General features: G+C 57.1%; 5 protein-coding genes across 5 annotated transcripts; 2 read left to right on the forward strand and 3 right to left on the reverse strand.

Moving 5' to 3' along the window:
* Window positions 1–1,409: 1,409 nt before the first annotated feature.
* Window positions 1,410–3,691, forward strand: VDBG_00829 (heat shock protein SSC1; the record flags this gene model as incomplete). The annotated part of the gene is made up of 3 exons (XM_003009100.1): window positions 1,410–1,436; window positions 1,540–1,666; window positions 1,890–3,691. 3 exons carry the CDS (start codon window positions 1,410–1,412, stop codon window positions 3,689–3,691), a joined length of 1,956 nt encoding a protein of 651 aa, XP_003009146.1.
* Window positions 3,692–5,083: 1,392 nt separating this feature from the next.
* Window positions 5,084–7,267, reverse strand: VDBG_00830 (signal recognition particle 68 kDa protein; the record flags this gene model as incomplete). Its single annotated transcript, XM_003009101.1, has 3 exons — window positions 5,084–5,612; window positions 5,668–6,807; window positions 6,868–7,267. The coding sequence occupies 3 exons, from the start codon at window positions 7,056–7,058 to the stop codon at window positions 5,084–5,086; spliced, it is 1,860 nt and encodes a 619-aa protein (XP_003009147.1).
* A 224-nt stretch (window positions 7,268–7,491) lies between these two features.
* VDBG_00831 (coxI translation protein CYA5) lies at window positions 7,492–10,903 on the forward strand (the record flags this gene model as incomplete). Its single annotated transcript, XM_003009102.1, has 1 exon — window positions 7,492–10,903. The coding sequence occupies one exon, from the start codon at window positions 7,649–7,651 to the stop codon at window positions 10,901–10,903; it is 3,255 nt and encodes a 1,084-aa protein (XP_003009148.1).
* Window positions 10,904–11,063: 160 nt separating this feature from the next.
* Window positions 11,064–12,081, reverse strand: VDBG_00832 (conserved hypothetical protein; the record flags this gene model as incomplete). The annotated part of the gene is made up of 2 exons (XM_003009103.1): window positions 11,064–11,704; window positions 11,787–12,081. The coding sequence occupies 2 exons, from the start codon at window positions 12,079–12,081 to the stop codon at window positions 11,064–11,066; spliced, it is 936 nt and encodes a 311-aa protein (XP_003009149.1).
* A 1,491-nt stretch (window positions 12,082–13,572) lies between these two features.
* Window positions 13,573–16,044, reverse strand: VDBG_00833 (conserved hypothetical protein; the record flags this gene model as incomplete). The annotated part of the gene is made up of 2 exons (XM_003009104.1): window positions 13,573–15,660; window positions 15,856–16,044. The coding sequence occupies 2 exons, from the start codon at window positions 16,042–16,044 to the stop codon at window positions 13,573–13,575; spliced, it is 2,277 nt and encodes a 758-aa protein (XP_003009150.1).
* Between the last annotated feature and the right edge of the window lie 1,420 nt (window positions 16,045–17,464).

A 17,464-nucleotide genomic window follows, 5' to 3' on the forward strand; every position in this document is an offset into this window, starting at 1 on the left:
ACAGCAGTGATGGCTCGGGTGATGAGATGTTCAGGGCGGCGAGCACCTAATCAAAGGATACATGGAGGGGCCGAGCTGGGGTTGCATCATCGCCTGCGGTACCTTGACCTCCGCCTCGTGTTGCTGACGCCCGAAGTATCTCGGCCAGGAGCATCTCGACATCGAGAAACCCCCCCCTTTTCGATCGCCACATTCAGCATGTTCATGCCATCTTGACGCCGTTTTGACGCCTGGTCCTACAATAGTCAATGAAAAGCAGCTCAGCTGCAGCGGCATGTGCCCGATGTGCTTGCCAAAATCACCCGGATGCTGGTCGGTCCAGCGTCTGGATACCTCGGTCACGTCGTCCCAAAAAGGCAAATACAAGTGGATTCATTCTGGGGCCCGATGGCTCTCCCCTGTCCAGGCATTCATCGTCGACACCCATCAGTGCGGCGAGGCAGCAGTGCGAGGTGCAGTACGGTGATCTGGGTAGACCCAAATTCCAGTCCCATCGAATGTCCAAGTTCGCCACGCGGTGGACCTCATGCTCGTTCTTCGATCGCCTCTGAAAAAGATACCTTGACAAATCGAATTCATCTCCTTGCTGGTATAGTAGTAGTAGTAGTAGTAGTAGTAGTAAAAGAAGAAGCAGAAGAAGAAGCAGAAGAAGAAGAGGAGGAGGAGGGCGGGAGCTCTTTCAGCTCGATGTTTTGAGTATATCCCACGACGAGTTGAGATTTCGATCCTGCTTCAGGAGGCGTGCACTAGACATGATTTCAGGGCTGCGAGTACTACTGGGATGGCCCCCCCCCCAGCTACTTCCACGCCGACTTGTACTTCACATAGCACGGAAGGTTCGCCAGGGCTACCTCCATACAGCGCATCTTCTCTCCATGCGAAGATGCGACGGGGACGAGGCCAACTCTGTGACCTCCAGTTGGTATCGCTCTCATTCTGTGATGCAACTCTGCTTCGTAATCATCATCGTTACTGACTGCTTCAAGCAGCTTGGGCGCATGCTACGCATCGCAGGGGACGTTGGACGACGGAGCTGGGTGCAGGTGCAGGTGGCAGTACTGACGACAGCCTGCATGAGCCCTGATCCCTGAACGGTCACGTGTGCACGGCGACACTGTTCCTCCGGGCAAATGGGTTTGCCAATGGCTGTGGGACAGGGGGGAATTGGAATGGGGCCCCTGCGGCTTTCGGTCGGCTTCTACGACTGGGGGCGATGATTGCTCTCGGCCCAAAAAATTTCGACCCGTCTCCTTCCCTTCTGCCATCATCACTCCTCCATCTCCCCCCAAATAATAACCCTCCCCTTTCCATCGTCACTTGCCGCGTGCATCATCCTTCTCTTCCTCCAATCCATTTCTCTGTCTTTATACCCCCCCTTTCCTCTCTCCCATCCACACACCACAGCCAAGATGATGGCCTCGCGTCTTTCCAGAGCTGTAAGTCCCAGTCCATTTGCGCCTTCGCGTCGAGCTGAGCTCTTCGCGCACGCGCACATCACCAACCTGCCCCAATAGCCCGCTAACCGAGCTTCCTCGACAGCTGCCCCGAGCTACCTCAGCACGCGCTGCTGCTTTCGCTCGTCCTTCCTTCGCTACCAGATTCGCTCGCTATGAGTCAACGGAAGCCGAGGGTAAGGTGACGGGCACCGTCATCGGTATCGATCTTGGTAGGTCATCAATGCCTCCCCTGTGCCCTGCATGAAAAGCTTTTCGGAAGCTTTGTGGCGCATCACCGCAACAGTCGTGCTGACCATGCCACCCACAGGTACCACCAACTCTGCCGTTGCCGTCATGGAGGGCAAGATCCCCAAGATTATTGAGAACGCCGAAGGTCAGTCACACCCTGCCCAAATCGCAACCCCAGCGGCATTGCTCTAACCGAGTCAACAGGTACCCGCACAACCCCTTCCGTCGTTGCGTTCGCGCAAGATGGCGAGCGTCTCGTTGGTGTTGCCGCCAAGCGTCAGGCCGTCGTCAACCCCGAGAACACCCTCTTCGCCACCAAGCGTCTCATCGGCCGCAAGTTCACCGATGCTGAGGTCCAGAAGGACATCAAGGAGGTTCCTTACAAGATCATCCAGCACACCAACGGCGACGCTTGGGTCTCCGCCCGTGACCAGAAGTACTCTCCTTCCCAGATCGGTGGCTTCGTCCTGAACAAGATGAAAGAGACGGCCGAGGCCTATCTCTCCAAGCCTGTCAAGAACGCCGTCGTCACTGTCCCTGCCTACTTCAACGACTCTCAGCGTCAGGCCACCAAGGATGCTGGTCAGATTGCCGGCCTGAACGTTCTGCGTGTCGTCAACGAGCCCACCGCTGCCGCCCTTGCCTACGGCATGGAGAAGGACGCCGACCGTGTTGTCGCCGTCTACGATCTTGGCGGTGGTACCTTCGATATCTCCGTTCTCGAGATCCAGAACGGTGTCTTCGAGGTCAAGTCCACCAACGGTGACACCCACCTGGGTGGTGAGGACTTTGACATCCACCTCGTCCGCCACCTCGTCCAGACCTTCAAGAACGAGTCCGGCATTGACCTGTCCAACGATCGCATGGCCATCCAGCGTATCCGTGAGGCCGCCGAGAAGGCCAAGATTGAGCTGTCCTCGTCCCTCCAGACCGACGTCAACCTGCCCTTCATCACTGCCGACTCGTCCGGCCCCAAGCACATCAACCTCAAGCTCACCCGTGCTCAGCTTGAGAAGATGATGGACCCCCTCATCACCAGGACCATCGGTCCCGTCCGCAAGGCTCTCAAGGACGCCAACCTCGAGACCAAGGACATCCAGGAGGTCATCCTCGTTGGCGGCATGACCCGTATGCCCAAGGTGTCCGAGTCCGTCAAGAGCATCTTCGGCCGCGACCCCGCCAAGTCGGTCAACCCTGACGAGGCCGTCGCCATGGGTGCCGCCATCCAGGGTGCTGTCCTCTCTGGTGAGGTCAAGGACCTTCTCCTGCTCGACGTCACTCCCCTCTCTCTCGGTATCGAGACCCTCGGCGGTGTCTTCACTCGTCTGATCAACCGCAACACCACCATCCCCACCAAGAAGTCCCAGGTCTTCTCCACGGCCGCCGACTTCCAGACCGCCGTCGAGATCAAGGTCTACCAGGGTGAGCGTGAGCTTGTCCGTGACAACAAGATGCTCGGCAACTTCCAGCTCGTTGGCATCCCCCCTGCGCACCGCGGTGTTCCCCAGGTTGAGGTTACCTTCGACATTGACGCTGACTCCATTGTCCACGTCCACGCCAAGGACAAGTCCACCAACAAGGACCAGTCCATCACCATTGCTTCCGGCTCGGGTCTGTCTGACAACGAGATCCAGCAGATGGTCGAGGACTCAGAGAAGTACGCCGAGGCTGACAAGGAGCGCAAGGGCTCCATCGAGGCTGCCAACCGCGCCGACAGTGTCCTCAACGATACTGAGCGTGCCCTGAACGAGTACGCTGAGAAGCTCGAGAAGGAGGAGGCCGACAAGATCCGTGAGAAGATTGCCGCCCTCCGCGAGTTCGTCTCCAAGAGCCTCGCCGGCGAGGGCACTGCCACCGCCGCCGAGATTAAGGAGAAGACCGACGACCTCCAGGTCGCTTCCCTCAACCTCTTCGACAAGATGCACAAGGCCCGCAACGACTCTGGCGAGCAGTCCTCTTCTTCCCAGGAGAACACCTCCGAGACCAAGGAGGAGAAGAAGCCTTAAATGGTCCCTCGTCTCTTCTGGATTCTCCAAAAAAAAAAGAACGGAAATTCCATTGTACCCAAACTGAAAACAACACAAAACAACATGCTAGGATCGTGTCTGAATAGTTGGAAGGCCTAAGAAAGGCCTTCGAACCCCCACTGTATTCTCATCTGTACTCATATTCCCCCCCCAACCGGCACGCTTCCCCTGTTTTACCCACTCCCCCTTTTACCTTGTTCTTAATACTTGCGCGCGCGGGCAGAGGGAAACTGGCGTTGGAGCATCAAAAAGATTTTGACTCGAGATACCTGTGTGGTATTCATGACATGAAGGCATGGATCGGGGGACCATTGGGCGGCTGCAAATGTACAAAGCTGTTGAGTAGCTAGACGCAGATAATCCTACATCCCCTCTCAAGAAGAATTTACACTGTACCATAGCCACACGTTACTGGTTTGCAGGAATTGAAATACCTGTCCCGCGACTAACCTGCCACGCTCGGCCGTTGTGAGTAGGACGGCACCCTATGAAAACACAACCCAGAGTCCTTCCTTGTAGTCGCAGTAGTAAGAATAAACAAGCAGCCACAAGTGACCCGCGGCTTCGAAGGCGGCGACTGGGGCCGAGGCCATGCTGCCCTGTTTCCTGGAGTGTGGTCGTGTCCGGTACAAACGCAGACACAATACTGTTGTACGGAACACACCATGGCCCATACGACATGTCGGCAGATGGAAGGGATCAGCGTGATATGCACCGTCATCTTTCTTTGTCTGTCTCGTGTGAATGAGGATGGGATGCGGAGGGAACGTACCTTGAGTGACGATGTGCTCTGTTCTTGTCTACCTGCGTCTTTCAATTCACCTAGCGTTTGTTAGCCGAGGGGAGGAAGGGGTACTTTACCTGGCGGGATGGTGTATAACGTGAAGTTGTTTCGGACCGAGAGCTTGACCTTTAGCACTTGTTAGCCAGGAGGGGGTGGTTTAGGAGACATACCTCGTGCCTCTACTGCCGCCTGTCGCGGTCGGGTCCTCTCGACCTTGGAGCTTGTGGGCTTGAGGTGGGGAGAATGGGAGACGGATGACGGGTGGTTGAAGGACCTTTTTATGTCCGTCTGCAGGAGTACATGCTGTGATCAGGAAGGAGGGGGACTTGACATGGGCGCTCAAGAAATAACAATGGCTTGGTCGCTTTGGACGAGGAGGGCTCTTTGTTGAGGCCCATCGGCACGACACTGTCACTGTGGGCATCAAACGAAGACACTGCCTCACGAGCACCGTCTCGCCCGTGGGCAACAAGGATACATGTCGCAGGTTGTGGAACATGAGCACTGCACTGGGTCACGGTAAGTCGGCGCGCCCCGAACACGATGAATGATATGATTGACAGCTAGACGGGCCCGTTTTTTTTTCTTCACCTTCCAAAGCCGAACCAGCCCTTCTTTTGTGCGGGCGGCGCCGTTTTGTCCTCAGCAGCTGCCTTCTCCTGGGGCTTCGACTCGGGGGCGGCGCCGCCCTCGCGAGGGTAGTCGATGTAGTTCCAGGCGATGTCGAGGAAGATGGGCTTGACGGGCACGGGCGCGACCTGCGGCGGGATCTCGACAATGTTGGTGAGGTCGACGCCGCCGACGGGGTACTGGTGCAGGCGCTCGATGAGCGGAGGCGCCCGCCCGTCGGCTTCCTGAGCCTTCGCCGCCTCCTTCTGGAGGTGGAAGATGTGGACGAGGGCGCGCTGGCGCTGCAGCTCGCCGTCGAGGAAATCCTCGAGGTACTCGGCGTCCTCGGCAACAGTTTGGATGTTACGAGGGGAGCCGGCGGAAGGCTGGGGCACCTTGGCCAGGGCGGGCGCCGCGGCCTGCGCCTCGTCGCGTGCGTGGTTGATCAGCGCGAGAGCATTGACGGGGTTGCCAACGATGTTGTGCGAGCGAGCGATCGTGAGGGCCCTGTACAAAGATTAGCATTTGCTGCGCACATGATACGTGGTGGAGATGATCATACTTGAGAGCTCCAAAGTACTGGGTCGTTGCGTCCAGCTGGTGGGCCAGCGATTCATCAGCCGCCACACCAGGCAGTTCCCGAACAGATTGCACGCTCTGCAGGATGCCCTCATACAGAGCCACGAGCTCGCGGAGCTTGGCGATCTTGCGACTCGGCGGGTCCACCTTGCGCTTTCGAATCTCTGCCGTTTCCTTCCTCGACTTCTTCCGCGACAAAGGCTGGTAGTTCTCCTCGGCACCGTCATGCTCACCAGTCAGAACACGGTTGCGTCCAATCCGCCAGCTGATCATCTCGTAGTTGACGGCCGTCCTGGTAATCTGCAGGCTCTGCATGCGGGGGTCGCTCTGGGCAACGCCCTCCCCACGCAGCTCGTCGATCGCCTCCTTCGTTGCGTCGACAGCATCTTGCGTCGCCGTAAGGATATCATCATAGGCACCGGCCGCCGTCTTCGGATCGGACCCGGAAAGGGCAGCCAACTGCTCAGAGAGTTTTGCCTTGGCCTCCTGCACCTGACCCCACGCCAGCGAGATGGCCGCATCTTCAATCTTCACCTCGCGTGAGCGCCAGGTCAGGGTCTTTGGAGCATTCTCTGAGCCCGACGACTTCTCCGCCGAGTCAGACGTCTCTTGCTTCAGAATGTTGGGGTTCAGACCGTTGAGCTGTTGGACAAGCCATGCATCGGACTGAGGGAAGGCCTTGCGCGCAATCGTCGTCACAGGGACCGTTCGAGGCGTCTTTGCCTGATACGCGGCATAGCGGATGGACGGGTCAATCGTCTCCGAGAGGAGGTCCTTGTAGATGTCGCCCTTGGCCGCCGTGGCCAGGGCGCTGTAGATGATGCGCGCAACGGCGTAGGCCTTGACGCTGGGGTCCCAGGCCTGCTTCTCGAAGGATGCGGCGCCCCTGATCAGGGCAGCATACGCCTTGGCCTCGAGCTTGTCGTCCCTCTCGGCGCCAGCTTGGTCCTCAGTCAAGAGTTCGACGAGAGTCTCAGCGGTGCGGGCGGCCTTGTCGAGCCGTGAAACAATATGTTTGCGAGTGCGGCTGTTGATCCCGTCGGTATCGGCAGAGTGCGCAGCCTTGATGCTCATGGCATTGGCCCAGGCTCTTTCACTAGTCAGGAGAAGGAGATGCATGTATCTGGGAGGGGAGAGGGTCAATAAGCTGGCGGGGAAGATGGTGGGGAGGTCAAGGCCATACTCGCGGTTCTGCGCAATCTGCTCGGCAGTGACGTCGTCCTTCTTTTGGAATTTCCCCCTGTTCCGGGTTACGATCCCAAGCTTCTTCCTGCAGTTCAGGAGCTTCTTGCCCAGCTGTGTCTGGTAGGTGGCATAGTCGCCGTACAGGAGTGCCGCGTCCCGTCCAGAGACGACAAACTTGGTGATATCCATGGCAGAGGTAGCCCGAGGGCAGGTTCGAGACGGATGCCGGCAGCTTTCTCCGGTACGTTGGTGACGAGAAAGAATGGAATCGATCGGACTGCCGCGAGTACCGAATGCGTGTTGGATGAACGAGGATTCCTCGGAGGATCGAAAGCTGTGATCTCGGACCGTCGCACGTCTTGGTCGAGCCACTCAATCAACCAAGCACTCACTTCACTGGACGAGTGTCTGGCGGGGGTTGGTGGGGCAAAACTGTCTTCACTCTTCCTTCGCCTTGGAATTAGGGTAGGCTGTGGCTGTGCCTGACTGTGGCTCAAAGGCAAAGGCGTGTTCTCATGGTGGAGCCATGCCGGGTGGTCCGAGCTCTCACTCATGATGGACCGCGATTGATTTCTGCAGCGAGGCAATCGACTGATCATCCGATGCAGGTCCCTCCTCCCAAGAGCTTTTTGCAGACAGCTTCAATCCCCATCAGCGTCCCCCGAAAGCTGTTGACAAAAGCAAAACACACCTCCGCATCATCAGCATGCCATATCTCATGCCTTAGTCCTCGTACTTCCCGTCTCATCGTCGAGGACCGTCTGGACACACCCGCGCCCATGCTGGAGAGAACGGCTGCCGCGTTGGAGCCCTGCACCTTTCAACGTTCTCTTCCATCATCCATCAGAGCTCGGCGAAACCTTCACACCGGCTTCTGGCAGCATGGCGCAGCGCCCCTCGACTTGGCCAGTCTATGGGCACCCAACGGTCACGATACACAGGGCATGAGGGAGCCCGCCGCTTCTTCCCATACTCCCGACAGGCTCGTTGCCTCGGCCTTTCTCCTCGACTTTCTCTACCCCCGAGGCACCGTGGCTTTCCTGCGGCGCCTGACTCCCGCTTCTGCAACAACCTCTGTCCAGCGACAGCCCCAGCAGGGCACGACTCGGCTCTTCACCTCTGCATCCCACGACGCACATGCCGCCCCCGAACCAGCGGATATCTTTGAACATGGTGCCCCTTCCACTCCATCACCATCGACCCAAACGATCGCGCCTGTCGCCAGTCGCACAAGATATTTCGAGCAACAGGATGGCCAGCATGTCACCGCCGCCACCGACGCGCAGCCAGAACTGATGAGAGAGCTCATGGCACAGAAAGACGCCGAGTACTTTGGGCAGATTTGGGACTTGTGGCGGCAGCTCAACCCCCAGCACAGGGCTGAGCTGCGCCCAGAAGTCATTGCGTACTTTCACCGGTCAACGTCAGCTGCCAATGCCGACCGCGTTCTCGCCCTCTTCTCCGAGATGGACTCGTCCTCTTGGACGCCCCCCATCCTGACTGCAGCGGTGGCCGCCGAGCTTCGTCAAGGCGATGTCAAGAGAGCACTCAAGATATATCATACGGCACTCAAGGAGCGGGAGCTGGTGGGTGGGCTCGGGCATCTCCTTGCCCATGCTTTTCGACACTCGGCCTGGGATCTCATTCGTGGGATCTGGACGCCCTACAGACACCTGTTTGCGGCGAAAGGGGTACAAGCAGGTGATCTGTCACCACTTTTGGCAGTTCCAGACCTAGGCACGCAAGTACTTGAATTCATGGAGAACATCAAGGCATGTGAGGGCCTGCCAGATCTGACTCCCAAAGCAAAGCCGAAACAGGGAAGGAGAAACCGGCCCAGGTCAGCTCCGTCCGACGCTGAGGCTACTGACGGCCTTGTCAGACTGCTCCGAGAAGCATCCAAGCGCGCCTTGGTACAGCCTTGCAAGCCGGATGAAGCCCTGCAACTCCTTCAGGTCATTTCCCACTCAGAGTGGTACTCGATCTATCTCAACAAAGCCGTCGAACGAGGCCAAGAGGAGCACATGGCTGAGATTTACCGCGAGTTCCGCAAGCTCAGCAAGCATGTCAATTGGCGTATACTGCATGGCATGTTCGACGTTTTTTATCCCCACGACGTAGCAGGTCTCGAGCAGGTCTATGAGGACTTTCATCGCTCGTACGGCAAGCTTGATCAGTGGGGATTCCGCAAGTACCTTAAGTTTTATGCCTCGCGCGGTGATGTTAGGTCTACCAAGAGGCTTTGGTCCGAATACGTGGCCAAAGGACATCACAAAGGCATTATGAAGGATCCCGAGACGTTCAATCATGTCCTGAACGCATACAGCAATCGCGGCATCCCAGAAGATACGCGGCAGGTCTTTGACGACTTGACAGCGAAGTACAACGTGACACCGGATGTTGTCAGCTGGAACATCCTGCTCAAAACCTACGTCAGAGCGGATCGCTACGACGATGCAATCCAAGCATTCGAGGACCTCTCCGAGTCTGTTGCTCCTGATTCGATCAGCTTCGGTACCATCATGGCCATGACCGGTGGCAAGGGCGACCTGGCGAGGACCGAGAGCTTCTTTGAACAGGCTCAAGAGTTGAAAGTGGAGGTAGATGCTGCCATTGTTTACGGCCTGGTCGAGGCGTATTGCCAGAACGATCGCTTTCACGAAGCCAAGTTAGCCTGCATTTCTGCAACGAGGAAAGGAGTTCCAGGAGACAACGCTTACTTCTGGAATTGTCTCATCAAGTATCAATCACATCGGCGGAACTTGGGAGGCGCGTACCGGACAATGGACCTCATGGCTGAGCACGGTGTCAAGTGGAACGCAGCAACGTACGATCTCGCTCTGCAGTCTCTCCTTTATACGAAACAAACCGACCATGCATACCAGCTTCTCCTATCGACACTGGAAGACAAATCGTTCCCTGTCACTGAGCAGCATTTCGCAACAGTAATGTCGAGCGCTTTGCGGACCGGCCAGCCGCGGAAGGTCGAGGCTATCCGCGCTGCTATGGAACAGAAAGGCTATCCCATGTCTATGGAGACGTCGATCGCCACGGTGGACGCCCTGCTGAAGCAGCAGTCGACTGCTCACCGAGGCGAAGAAGGAGACGTCAAGAGGGTGGCTCTCACGCCTGAAAAAGCACACGAGCTCGGTAAGTCTCTTGTTGACTACTTTCAGAGAGTGCTTCAGAGCCAATACAAGGATCCGATCACGGATTCTGGTTCCGATCGCTGGATGATGAGGCAACCTGGCGACAAGAGCTTGATAGGATCCTATGCTCGTGTTGTTCAGCGCGCCATGGTGGTCCTCGCACAGTCCGGAGACTTTGCCTCGGTCCACGAGATCCTCAACCTATATTCAAAGGCAATGCAAGGCGGGCCGAAACATACAGCATCCACTCCACTGCCCCTAGTCGACACGATGATGCTAGCAAATTTCTTGGACAACAAACACGACCTGGTCAAGGACGCGTGGGAAGTCGCGTGGCAGAAAGCGTTGGCGCAAGGCCGACCCAAGACGTACGAAAAACCAGGCATTCTTCCCAGTCATCGGTACGATCTCTGCGGTCCGGTCCATTCGATGCAGCGCGTGTTAGCAGCTGAGAAGGATCATCAAGGGCTCATCGACCTGGTGGAGAAGGTCACCAGCGCGGGTTTCAAACTTGACAGCCGCAACTGGAATTACATATGCCGCGCGCTCGTGGAGATGACCCAGTGGGAGCAGGCATGCGACTACTGCGAGAACATGCTCATGACTGGCTGGCGCGGTTGGGCGCCTCACCGTCGCGGCCACAGCAAACCCAAGACATTGCCTATCGAAGTGCGGCGCAGAGGCAACGCGCCACGGTGGTTACGGCCTGACGGCATCACGCTAAACTTGCTGCGCGACCAGTATGTTGTTCTGAAGTCCGAGGCGCCCTGGTCTAGCACTATCGAGGCCCAGCTCCATCGCGTACAAGAGAAGTGCCCGAGGTTATGGCGGGCTTTTCTGTCCAAGGAAGAGTCGCGAAAAACGGTCGAGAGTGAGTTGCTGTGATGCAACAGCCGAGTTCTCTCCGACATTCCAAGTCGTGTATAAATGGTGTAGGATATACTGTTGTGATATCATGACGAATCGGCATTTAGATATATTTTTGCATACGCACTACTATGCGCATTAGACATTCAATCATCCCCTGAAATCATTTCTACCTCGATCATCTTCTTCTCGAGGCTATACCCCCATTGGTATTCTTCATGATCTGCTGCACCATGCCCACCACTGTTCCAGCCATTCCCTCGTCCATCGCATCATCACTCGCAACCCCGAGTCCGCTCCTCTGCATCACAAACATAGCCGCCGCCGGGGCGTCGAGGCTATATTCCAGATGCGGGCCTATCACGTTCTTCTTGCTGCTCGGAAACTCCCCATCCTGCCCTTCTCCCCCAGCCACCCCGTCGTCATCCCCAGCACCTGTCGTCGTCGCCGGGAGGACTCGTGCGCTGACAAAACTAAATCCCCCTCGTGACAAAAAGGTCTTCACGAACCTAGCATCCACGCCCTCCACCGGCGCCCCGTCCTCTAGATCGCCAAACAACACCACGCTCCTGACGGTACTGTTGCCCCGAGCGAGCGCGCTCCTCACGACCTTGGCCCCGAACGAGTATCCTGCCATGGCAATACCCGTTCCAGGACACCGCGCCGTCGTCGCGGCCGCCAAGGCAGCCATGCGAGCACCGGCGTCGGCACGCGAATGTCTGCTGTACTCTACGCCCTGTATCGCCAGGGACGATGTACCGTTGATGTACGTCTCCAGGGCTTGGAAGAGGGGCGGGCCGACGAGAAAGCCGACGTTTCCTGGAGCGAAAGTTCATCGGCTTGTATCTTACTGTCGGGAGAGGCCGTCTTGCAACGTATCTTGCACGCGAGATTCACTTACCTGGCTCTTGGGCGCCGCGGGCGAAGAGAACTGCCACGTCCGGACAGGCTGCTGTTGCAGACGCGGTATCACTGCCGTCGAGAAAAGGCTCGAGGTCGTTTCTGACGAGCGCGTCGTCTCGGATGGCTGTCTTGAGAGCGCGGACGACGAATAGCGAGGTCGTCACGACATCGTCGATGATGCCCGAGAGATCGTCCAGGACGTCTGTGGATCGATGGATTATTGGTATTGGCAGCGCAACAGCCGATACGAGCAGTAGACGGGTGGCGAGAATTGGTAGTAGAATAGACCTCATCATGACTTCCGGAGCCTGTGGTGGTCTGACGAAGACCTTATCGTGATCAGCGGTTGGCCTTCGACGCGTCTCGCGAAATGGCTCTCCTCCCCAAGTCGCAATGCATCGCTCTTACGCGATCCGACCAAAGAGAATCCAGCTATCTGGAGACGAGAGTATTCAATATTCATCAGCCAAAGGTGGACAGTGAGGTCGGAGCGAGTGGCGATCGCGTTCAGGGGTGCCGTCTCGCGAGATCGTCTGATGTTCTCTGGCGGATGGACCCTCCACCCGCAAGATCTGCCTCTGTACTCTTTGAACTGGGTCTCAGCGGCATCTCAGGGTATCAGCATGCTGATTAAGTTTGGTAAGATTCTACTGTCACATACTACCGAGGGAGGAAGCAAGCGACAGCGATGAGCCCCTCGGTCGCGCCGACTACGTTCCGAGCTCTGAAGTAGTGGCAAGCATGGACGTCGGTGAGTGTGGCATGCTCGGCGGCATCCCGCTGGTCAAGGGGGCTTGCCAACCCCAGAAAAAGTTCATCTGCGCGGGTCCCGCAGCTTTCTGGTTCAGACGGGGGCGGGCCTGGAAAATGTGCGGCAGTCTGTCGACTACGTCCCCGCGGGAGGCTCAAGCTCACTACGGCACTCAAGGGTCAGCAGGTCAGTGCTAGGGGAATCAAATGGGATCATCATCGTCAACGAACATCTCAGCATCAACGGTACTGACATTTTTAACGACGAGAACAGTAGTGCCACGAGGAAAGCCGTCCAGTCTGCATCGTCAACGTCCACTAGTAGGCAAGAGGGGAGATGAGAAATTTCGAAGATTTAATCAAACGGGCAGGTCTACGCATGGTCAGGATGGAGCTGCAAAAGAGTTTCATTTCAGTCTTCGATATGAGGCTGTTCCCCGTCAAAATGTATGACTTGGAGCCAGTCAATGATCAGTAATGAACTTGCGTCACGCTGAACTCTGAAAAATGAGATCATGTTACTGTGGAAGCTGCGAATGTTGTGCGAGTTGAATGGAATTCGGACGAATTCAAGGTAGGGCTGAATACAAGCTTTCTTGCTCAGACATATTTTGTCACCTGCGAGTCTCACATCCAGAATAAGAATCACCAACTAAGAGCCCTTATATCCCCGTGAGCCAGGCAGACACAGTTCCAACATGATGCACTTGAAAAGCGATCGCTGAAGGAGTCGGCCTTGTTGCCAATTAAGAGACGGTATCACCCTTCCACTCCCAAGGTTGTCCTACGTCTCGGAGCCCCATCACGTTAAGAGAGCTTGTTATAGTTTTGCTAGTATGGATATTTTCACCGGCGGGCCGCCGTCCACCTCCGAACCGCTTTCCAATCCCTGAATGCGATGACCGAGCTAGTTCTCGGTACTTCGTCGTCTAATTACAAGATGAAGTGTCACTCAACTCCTCCCAGATGCTTTTACAAAAAAAAAACCCCTTAGAAAACTCCAGAATCCAATGATGGAAGTAAACGCGGTAGATTCAGTCCACGTCGTCAGGCGGGGGACTACCCTGTCCCTGAACGCCGAGTGAACGCAATCGCTGCGAAAGGAGACCTTCGGTCCCAGAAGGGCTTCCCCGGCCAAGCCCAGCGAAGGCATTGCCTCCGTACCCGACATCGCCTTTGTTGAGCTTCTCGTACCGTGCAATCTGCGCATCCAGGCCGTCCTTGGTCGTCGGCCGACTGGTCTGCGATGAACCCGGGGATCGCAGACCAGTCAGGCCTGTCGTGTCGGTGCTGTCGCTGACATCGCTGCCCAGACGATTTCTCGACGGGAACCTGAGCGGTATGGGATCCACGGGCTGTGTGTTGCCCCCAAAACTGAACGGCGATGGCGACGAGTGCTGCGCCGGGGCCCGACTGTGCATGACCCCATCCATGGCGTCGAAGGCCTGCACGGAGGGGCCAAATGAGAAGCCCGAGCTCCGTCGCCGGAAAGCTTTCTCTGCTGCGAGCATGGCTCCAGGACCGGTACTCGAGAGGGGCGGGTTCATGACCCGAATCGGCTTGTACGTGGAGAATTTGGGCTCAGGCCAGGTTGTCTCGTTGCGCAACTTTTCTTTGCCGTCGGGGACTCTGTTGGCGAACACAATGCGTATGCTTTTGTAGAGGTAATATCTGCCCTTTGACGGACAGCAGAAGTGCAGATGAACAAGGTAGCGTAATATGGATCTGTTGTGCACGGGATCATCGGGTGCGTTCTCAATGATCGGGCCGGCCGAGTAGCTTCGCTGCCTGATGAAGGTCTTGGTGCCGGGTTCCATACCGGCCAGATCGTAAGGCACCAGGAAAAGCTTGACCGCCGTCTTGTTCGGATTTTTGATGACAATCTGGATCTGTCCCTTCTCCGGGACTCGATAGCTACCGCCCGGCGGAGCTCGAGGCGACCCTGACCGTCTCCGTGCGCGGCTGGCTTTGTGCGACTCTCGATCCAAGGCTCCGGTGGATATGGTCGGCGATCCAATTTCTTGACCAGTCGCCTGGCGGTCTGTATACCGGCTGTGCATCTTCTTTTTTGTCCGATCTTCGCCGCCGTGGCTTGGCAAGCCATTTTCGAGATCGATCTGACCGACATACGGACTCGGTCCATCCTCCATCGGCGAGCGGCCAGTCCCAGCACTGCTTCCGTAACTGTAAAATACGGCGGGAAATGGCAGCGTCACATGAGACGGACATTTCAGGCTGGGCTTACACTTTCCCAGGCCCAGAACACCAATCTGGGCAAGAAAATCAAGTGGCTTGGACGGATTGGTGGACATGCGGCCGCGAAGAATACTCTCCTCGTACGATCCGACCATGGAAGCATGCTGCAAGGGGGAGGCATCGCTAAAGGATGGTCTCCTCGACCGGAGAAACGCGGGGGTCTGAGGAGAGGGCGATGGACCCAGGCATGGCGTGTTGGGGGTCGAGGTGAGAGAACGACGTGGCTGGTGCGCCTGATAGGGCAACGAAGACTCTCTCCTGTGCGAGAGGGATCCTCCCAAGTGTGCCGACCTCGGCGGCAGAGCAAAGGGTGAGGGACTCGACGTCAGTGTGTGTCGTCGGAGGCTGGCTGGCGTGGAAGCAGAGCTCATGCTCCGGATCGGCTGCACCAGGTCAAACTCGTCGTTGCTTTCGGATTGTACTAGAGGACTCGTGGGCGGTCTGTATGCAAAGTTGGAGGAGAAGGACGACGACAATGACGACGGTATGGATTGGTAGTCGTCATTGCGCGGAACCGACAATCCCTGGGTGAGATCGAACGGCAAGTACCCACGAGGCGGAGATGTTGCTATCCAAGAGTGAGCAGGAGGCTGTAATGGGGCTGGTCCGGGCCGGTCTTCGTCGTCTCGAAGAGGGTGGGCGTGGGCGTGGGCGTGGATCTGGGTGAAGTCACCGCTATGGAGGGCAGACCTCGGCCTCTGTATGTTCAACCCGTCTCTCAGCCTGGCTTCCTCATCCACGACTATGACGTCCTTCAGTTTCTCGGGGGTGATATCGGCAGGTGGGAGGAGGGAGGACGTATCGGCTGGTGGGCGTGGGCTCCGGGATTGGCGAGGTGGTGGTGGTCCGTCATATAACGACTCGAGCTGGTCGAATGTAAGTGATTGTCATTTGACTAGAGAGGCCCCCCCCTAGAGGAGCTTACACGACGAGCAGGGATCCAGGTAGGAGACTCTCCCCTCTTCAATCTCTCAATTAACTCTGCGCGGTTCGAGGTGCTCGCTTCAAGGTCTGCATCTGCAGTCGCTGGTCGGGGACTGTCGGGAACGGGACCCTCGCACAGCTCGGTGAAGAATGCTTTCCTCCGACAGCTTTCTCAAGAGCGCTGGCTGCTCCAGATTGGGATGGAGGAAGGAGGTCGCTGGCCGAGACTGACCAGCCTGATCAGCCGTGGCAGGGCTCGGCTCGGCGGCAGCATCGCGAGCTTGGCCCTCCAGCAGCAGCTCGAGGTCGGCCTGGAAGATGGGCATGGGGAAGACGTAGACGGTACAATCGAGTGCTATACCGAGCCACAGCACTGCTGCGGCTCAAAAGGCAGGATTTTCTTCGCGGCGGGAGGCCTTGGAGGGGGTCTTCCGTCATGCCTTGTCATGAGATGCAATGTGTTGTTTGTTGGTTTGAGGTGGTGTGGTTGTTAGTCATTCGACAGGCCGAAAGGCAAATAGAGAGCTGTGACAGAAGAGCCGAGATGGGGGACCAAGGGACGTCATCAGTGGGCACTGTACCAAGGCGTTATGCTTCGTTTGGATCCAGCGGCTGGAAGGGCGGAGATCCTTGTACTGGCTGGCAACTCAGCCCAACGTAGAGGAATCGAATAGTCTACGCAGCAGTAGTGTTGAGTCGAAGCAGAGTCACGAAAGGAAGGAGTGCCAGAACCATGAACCACAGAGGGCAGACCGCTCGCCTTCCTTTGATAAGGAGCATACGGCGGTCAGAAGGGTCCTTGGTGTGGAGGAAACGGCATGCAAAAAGATGCATCGGCCAACTGCGATATCGTCATGTTCCGGGCCCAACTTCTCCATCAGCTGCATGATCAGGGCCCTCTTTGGGGTTAGCGACGAGGCGCGGCCTATCAGCCGGGGGGGCTGAACACGCTAAGGATGCCCCTAAACCAGACCCGCTGCATCACCTGGCCCAGGCTTGCAGGGCCCCTGGGGCCGGACCCATTTCAGCGCATTACCCACTGGACGTCTAGGGTCTGGGGTGCTCTGCTACTGCCGCAAGTGCTGGCATCAAGGTGGCAGGCTAGCCGGCAGGCTGGCCGTGTCTCTTTCAAATCCAGAGGTGTCTTATCGGACTCTCTTATCGGCAGAGAGACCCCACTTTCTCATCCCAACGTCAAAAAAATCCTCCTCAGATGAGAAGCATCGCTTCCAAGGTGACATCCTCACGACACGGCTTGGCCTCCTACTTTGCGGGTCAACCAGCTCACAGACACAATCGAGGAACTGGTGCGAGGCATCAGAATTCAATTTGGTCCAAAACGTCACGGATAAATCAGCTCGCAGGCCACCACCCAGAGCCCCGACTCTCCACTTCGCCCCTCCCTCACTCACTTTACATCAATCATCATCATCATCACCACCACCAGGACGGCACATCATGGCGCCTCAAAAACGCACGCGCGACGACACAGAGGACGGCGCCTCCTCCGCCCCCCAGAAGAAGCACCGCAAGGGCTTCAAGGTTGGCCCCGACAACCTCCCTGACGGCCCGTGGAAGCGCCAACGTACGTCCCCATGCTATCTCCCCCCTCCCCCATCTCACCTCTCATGCCGACCCGCAAACCCGCTTCACCGCTGACACAGACTGCTGTTAGTCACCAAGAAGAAAGAGCGCCTGATCGCCAACGCCAAGGTCAAGAAGGGCTACGCCAAAATCAAGAAGCGA

The sequence above is a fragment of the Verticillium alfalfae genome, genomic scaffold (assembly GCF_000150825.1).
Source record: "Verticillium alfalfae VaMs.102 supercont1.1 genomic scaffold, whole genome shotgun sequence".
Classification (NCBI taxonomy): Eukaryota; Fungi; Ascomycota; class Sordariomycetes; order Glomerellales; family Plectosphaerellaceae; genus Verticillium; species Verticillium alfalfae.